This window comes from Echeneis naucrates, chromosome 13, assembly GCF_900963305.1.
Source record: "Echeneis naucrates chromosome 13, fEcheNa1.1, whole genome shotgun sequence".
Classification (NCBI taxonomy): Eukaryota; Metazoa; Chordata; class Actinopteri; order Carangiformes; family Echeneidae; genus Echeneis; species Echeneis naucrates.
In genome coordinates, this window is record NC_042523.1 from 15,494,843 (window position 1) to 15,501,855 (window position 7,013).

Consider the following 7,013-nt stretch of genomic DNA (forward strand, 5'->3'; position numbering starts at 1 on the left):
ACTTGTTTTCCAGAAAAAAATTACTTTTTGTTCGCCCACTCTCATTGTTCCCTTATCTATTATTTGATTTGCTGCTAATCTGAAAATAATGAGGTACTGAACTAAATTTCAATGTTATTGCCCCCCACTATTTCTGTCTCGCACTCTATTGGTTCACTAGCTAATCTTACATATCCAGGAGCAGTATTGCATGATGGTCGGCCACTGCTTCAACATGCCAATTTTTTCCAAGACACCAGATCCTTTCAGTAGCGCTCCACACATAGGTTTCCGTGGCATCAACCCTTCCATCATTTGATTAAAGACTTTGTTTTTATTAAGAAGGCTATACCAGACGCATAATCACTATACATTGATTTAACATTACCTTTACAATTAAATTCTTCACTGAAATTACAGAATAAATATATGCACATTTTTCTTCAAATCTTTGTGAGAGAGAAAACAGTAAAAGTGCCTCCTACAAAGCTGTTAGTGGGTGACAATGGGGAATCCAGAAGCAATGGAAGGGAAGGGAAAGGGGGAGGGGGAGGGGTCTTAACAAAGTGCGTGGAAATATCCAGAAAACCTTGAGTATTGTCTTATAATAATATTCACAAATGTTTTACCATCCGTGCGCCGGCGCGTCCTTTTTACGAGAAGCACCCTGATATAGACAGAAGTCCTCATTAATAGTAATAACCATATTAATAAGATATAAAAATTAAATAGAACACTGAACTGTAAATGCGTTGCAGTATCTCTGTTCATAATGTGATGTCTGAGTAAATCCCCGTCGCTTCCTGCACTGAAGCGAGTGCATGCAGCAAACTGCAGTTCATTTTAATATATGTATTTTCTTTTTCACTCTCTTTTTTTTTTTTTTTTTTTTTTTTTGATCACTTCCTGCAAACTCTATGTGCACGGCCTCCAGGTGTTTGTACATCCTAGTCAGGGGTAAAAGAGATGGAAAGAAAACCACAAAAGTCAGGGAGACGTCCAGCTCCCATTCATCTTGCACGTCATGGTAACTCCATAAAAAGTGGTTTTTCAGTGACAGTTGTGTTTTAGGATGCTTCGTATGGTTTATTCCCCAGTGCCCATCTCGTTCCTCTTTTGCTCTCTCGGGCATATAGAGATATTTATATATTATAAAAATAACGGCTGTTGACTTTGCTGGCTACTCTGAAAAAAAGGCACTTCATTGAAATATCTGAGAATGGCCTCTCCTCCAAAGTGATTTGGGGGGAAACGTAACTGTAATATAATATTTTATTTTATATCATGCTTTTTCCAAGTTTGTTTTTCACTATTGATTTAGGGTGATTTCGTTTTGAGGGTGGCAGAGTGAATGTGTTGACTTTGTGTTGTGTTTTTTATTTTTTTGTTTTTTGTTGGGTTTTTTTAATTATTATTTTTTTCTCCAAGGGCTACAGATGTTAAAACCGGTAAGATTTTTCCAAGACTTCGAGGTAATCCGGCTTGGTTTGGAGTTTGGCCCTTAACTCGAGGTAATCGCTTTGGGACGGGTCAGGGTAGCAGCCTTTCCCCGTTGTGAAAAGCAATGTCTCTTTCAGCCGTGCATCCTGCTGCAAATCAGGGTACTGCATGCCTGGTGGGTGCGCATGCGCCACATGCATGTCCTTTAGTTTGGGCACTGTCCCATACAAACAGTCTACAAAGCCCACTGTTGGTGTGGGTCTCTGACTGTCAATCACTGTGGGGCAGAGCCCTCCGTTCTCATGAAATCCTGCCATGTCAGCAGCTGTGTGGTTCACCGTGACGATGGTGTTGAGTTGAGAGTTGGAGACAGCCAGGGTCCACTCTCTCTCTTTCTCCAGAAGGGTTCTGTAGTTACTGTTGCTACTGCTGCCATTGTCCTTTTTCTCTGAAAACTGTGCCCTGTCTTCCTCTGCTATCTCCCCCTCTCTGGGCTTATAGATGGGGTTGTTACACATCTGAGTCACAGGGTGGGGGATGTAATCATAAACATGACCATGGGCATGTGTGTGACTTGTGTGAGTGTGTGTGTGCATACTGGGTGTCGGTTTCTCTGGTGTGCCAGTGTTACCGGCACTACTCTGCCTTGGTGGGTCCTCAAAAATTCTGCACTGCATCTGGATGCCTGTCAGATCTACCTCAGAACGTTTCCTGAATGGCAGCTTCTTTCTGCGACGGAGAACAAAGGCGAAAAGCCCTGCAGCCACGAACACAGCAGCAATGAAGAGGATGAGTAGGCTTAGGATGAGGACAGATAGCGGGACAGCTCCTCTCCCACTTGCCTCCCCCATGTCAGACCTGCCTGTGATGAGGTCATCCCCTCCAGGCAGTGCAGGTGAGGGCCCTGAAGAATACTTCAGCTCAGGACAGATGACTTCAACCTCCAGTGAGCGCAGGTCCTTCCCAAAAGCAAACTCTGGTGTCTTGCAGATCACGTCTCCAACCACAATGACAGAGGAGAGCTTCTCCAGCCACTGTTTTAGGTGAATGATGTCACAGGAGCAGTCCCATGGGTTCTGATGGAGATCAATCTGAACAATGGAGGTCAGATGTTCCAGGACACCACGTACAGGCAGGGAAAAGAAGTAGTTGTTGCGGAGGCTGAGGCGTGCAAGGTTGGTGCCAGCGAATGCATCAGTGGGGAGGGAGCGCAACAGGTTGTTATTCAGGAAAACCAGCTTGAGATTTGGCATTAGGGAGAAGGAGTTGGGTTGTATCTCACAAATGGCATTATACTCAAAGTAAAGATAACTTAACATCTGAAGTCCCCGGAACATCCCAGGTGTGAGCCTCTCAATGTCATTCCCATTCAGGTACAAACTCTTTAAATTTGGCAGGTTAATAAAGGCGCCCTCTTGGACGTACGATATCTGATTACTCCCTAAATGCAGTAAATCCAAACTTGAGAAATTCCAGAAATCAGATCGGTAGATTTTTTGTATTAAGTTCCCACTGAGATATAATTTCTTGGCATTGAGGGGCCGAGGCAGGAGCTCAGAGATGTTGTGAAAGCCTTTCTCTTTGCAGTTTACTGTTAGCCCCAGGTCGTTAATATGAAGGTTGCAAATACATCCAGCCGGACAGATAATGGGGATGGGAGGTCTTGTTTGGTAGCCAGCAACAGGCGGTTGGTTGATACCCGGATAGATGCTACGAGGTGTTGGGGGGTTTTTTGTGGGTCGAGATCGTTTGGTAGGCTTGACAACTCTTTCCTTGTATTCCACAGATGCTGTGTTGTGAAAGGAAGAGAGCATTGAGGAAGGTTTAGTAGGCCATGTATTCTCATTACTAAATGGGATCCGGGGAATTTCCAGCTTGGCCTCAATCTCTGCATTGGAGAGTAGCGGACAGAGCTCACTGCGTTTGATTTCCCTTAAGTCCTTTCCATGTAAGTGGAATGGGTACTCACATGTGATCTCGCCAACCAAAGCTGTGTAAGGGATTCTCTCCAGCCATGTTTTTAACTGGACGATCTCACACACACAATTCCAGGGGTTCTCCTCCAGCTGGATTTCCATTAAGCTCCTCCCAACATACTCCAGCGTTCCTTTATACGGCAATGTCTTTAGTCTGTTTCCTCTCAGGTCCAGGTGCGTGAGCGACACAGACCGGAAAAGATAATTTGGGAGCACAGGGATCAGATTGTCGTTAAGTATCAGCACTCTCAGTTTGTGAAGGTGTCTGAACGCACCACTTTCAATCCTTTTGATTACATTGTAGTCTGCCTGGAGATACTCTAAACTCTCCAACCCCAGAAAAGTATCATTCCGGAAAACTTCAAGTTTATTTTCATGTAGGAACAGCCGTTTGAGTATTCCTAAGCCATTGAATGCTCCAGCATGGATATCTTGCAAGGCGTTATTACCCAGATTAATGGAGATGGCATTGTTGAGATGGAGGAAGCTGTTAAAGTATAGCTTCCTCATGGAGTTTCTCTGCAGGTTGAGTTTGAAGGGCCGGCTCCATATCTGCGAGATCTGGCTGACATTTGTAAATCCTTTACTGTCACAGTGGACATGAAAGATGCCCTCTTTGACTTCGCAGTAGCAGGGCTCGAAGCAGGGCTCGTCGATCTCTTCGGAGTCCTCTAGTAGTGGGATCGGGGTGGTCCATCCTAAGGCTATGGTGCTCAGCAAGGTAACCCACAGCATCCTCGCTGACACCAAGGGGATGAAGTCTCGGCTCCAGGGAAAGAGCCACTTCACAGCACTGCAACGGAGAACAGAGAGAGGGGGAGAGAGAGAGAGAGAGAATGGAGAGGAGGGAGGGAATGGGGTAGTGATTATATATATACACACACACACACACACACACACAGGTACATACCCTCACAGAGCGAAGTTGGAGGTGAGATAAGCAGGCAGAGGGGATAGAGGACAGGAGGAAAGGGTGCATTAGTTTCAGCAGGATGGACGATGGCTTTGAAATTAATACCAATTAATAATACAATTACGCTCGAGACCCCTTTAGATGTTGCAATTCTGCTGGGTATTTCAGCCAAAAATTAAGCCCAGCGCTTGTTGATGGGTAATGACACCCAACACAAACAAATCTCTCCACTCCGACATGTTCCATCACTATATAGGCAGAAATGTCATTTATTATTCAACAGTAATGCTGGCGAGGTCGTGATAAATCACCGCAGAGATGCTTATTGCCATGAATAAACAGAGGGAACAGCAGATGGGTGAGGTTACTGGTAAGGAGACACGGTCCCTCTGCTGTATTCATTATATAACAGGAACCTCAATCGCTCTTTCAGTAAATGAGAGTTCAGAAATGCGTGGTGACATTAGAATAGGAGCATGATGGTCTATGGGAGGAAGAGGATAGAAACAAAATAGGTGTCAGCTTGGTGACCATTAATGGGGCAAGATGAGGACTATTGAGGGACTTGCTGAACATCCATCTCCTTAAATTGAATCTCAGCATGTTTATGCAGTCTCATCTACTTGTCATGAAAATCTGAATTTAAAAAAGAGTAAATGTTATGTAAACAATAAAACTAAGACTGCAGAAATGCAATGACAGAAAATTAGCAGCGTGAACATGTCAAAAATAAGGAGGAAAATGGAAGATAATCCAATAGCTCCACAGATTTGCTGATATGCACAGTAAAGCAGAGCCCGGGTTATTTATCCTGAGCATTGGGTTAAATCCCCACAAAAACCCAACAAATCAGTTGCCGATTTAACAGCACCAAAAAAACAAAAAAACAAAAAAAAAAAGGGGAGGGGAGAAAGTTGCTGAAGCCATTTAACGGTAAGATGAGTGTGTAAGTGAAAAGCGAAGTGGGCAAACCTCAGTTATCAGGACTGATTACATCAGGCTCAAAAATATGTCTGAAAAACGAATGGGGGAAAAACTATCAATGATATTGATTATGATGATAAAGGCCAGCATATTTTTACGATATTATAAAAAGCAAAAAAATTAAAAATTAATTTAAAAAAATGGCCTGATATAATATTTCATTTAGTGTGTCCACAGTTTTAAATGGCTAAAAGTCAAGACACACGCTCACAGAAAAACGGCTTTTCTGTAGGTTGTGACTAATCTGTGACTAATTTAAGTCTGTCTTACTCTAACGCTCTCACACACGCACACACACACACACACACACACACACACACACACAAACATGCACACACGTAAAGCGCTGTCCGTTCAAAGTGGGTGCTGAAAATCCAGAGGAGACACCATGGGACCTTTTGCCGGAGCAGGGTCGCTGTCCATGGTGCTAAAACCAAACAGCCAAGTGGCAGGAAAAAAGAAAAACGGAGGCAAAAAATAGAAAGACATTGTAATCCTCCAAAAAAAGATGTGACTGGAAAAATGCACCAATGGTTTGGGAAAAAAGATCCCTGAACACGATTTCCTCGCTGCAAAATTCAGTTTTCGTTTCTTTCTCAATGCGTAATCCTCCAGGGTTTATTGATTCCGCTTCGATGTTGGAGATCAAAAAGCTCAGATGCAGTGTCAAAAAAAAAAAAAGAAAAAGAAGTAACAACGACATTCAATTCAATTAAAAATGATTCGTGCCATTATTATATTTCCTTGGGGTGTATCATATCGGGCTACGGGCTTATACGTACTCAGTTTAGTGGGATTCCAACTTCACATGTCCTCCTGCGGCGTGTCCTGTTGTTGCCCGGTGCGTCCCGCTCACCGTCCGAAGCCGGGCTGTGAAGAAGAGAATGAGAAATGGGGAACGGTGGTGGTGGTGGTGGGGGTGGAGTGAGGGGGGGGGGGGGCGACCGAGCCGTTAGAGAGAAACAGGAGCAAACGGAGAGGTGGAAAGAGAGAGCAAGGCACCGAGGAGGGAGAGAGAGGGAAAAGATGCGCATGTGAATGAGCCACGGATTCGAACGCGGAGCTGGGGAGACTCTCCACAGCCCTCCACACTCAGGCTGCACGAATTAAAAGTATGCATGTGTAAAAAAAAAAAAAAAAGCAACAAAAAAGAAAAATAAACGACCTCTTGAACAGAGCAGACTCTCGCATTCACACTAAACTTAAGTTCCGATCGTATGTAACAACCTCCAATCTGACCGAACGGTGAGGATCCTGATGCTCTCTATAGAATTACCCTGTACAGAATAACCTCACTGTCATCACGGCGGAGAGAGCAGAGCGTTTATTGAAATACATGCCAAGCATAATGCAGTAGCCTTTCGTCGTGACATTGGCAGGAAAACCATGGATTAAAAAAACAACTGAAAAACGTCTATTGATGAGTCTATCGCGTGCCGACGATCCCCTGTCCTCGATATATGAACAGAGCTTCCTGTCCCTTTTGAAGTCCACAGCTATGCAGACACCAATAAGCATATAATCACACACACACACACACACACACACACACACACACACACACACACACACACACACGCACACACACACACGCTCCCATCTGCATCCATTTCCCGTGAGATCCACTCACGCACAGGCAAACAGCCACTCACCTTAGTTTGGTTTTACGATTGGAAAGCATCGGGGAAAAAAAGACCACTAGTTTGAATCTTGTTAGATCT

At 44.1% G+C, this 7,013-nt stretch overlaps 1 protein-coding gene across 1 annotated transcript; it reads right to left on the minus strand.

The window, feature by feature from the left end:
• Nucleotides 1–1,069: 1,069 nt before the first annotated feature.
• slitrk3a (SLIT and NTRK-like family, member 3a) lies at nt 1,070–6,103 on the minus strand. Its single transcript, XM_029517853.1, has 2 exons — nt 6,075–6,103; nt 1,070–4,188 (listed from the first exon to the last, which is right to left on the minus strand). Exon 2 carries the CDS (start codon nt 4,128–4,130, stop codon nt 1,419–1,421), a length of 2,712 nt encoding a protein of 903 aa, XP_029373713.1. The 5' UTR covers nt 4,131–4,188; nt 6,075–6,103; the 3' UTR covers nt 1,070–1,418.
• Between the last annotated feature and the right edge of the window lie 910 nt (nt 6,104–7,013).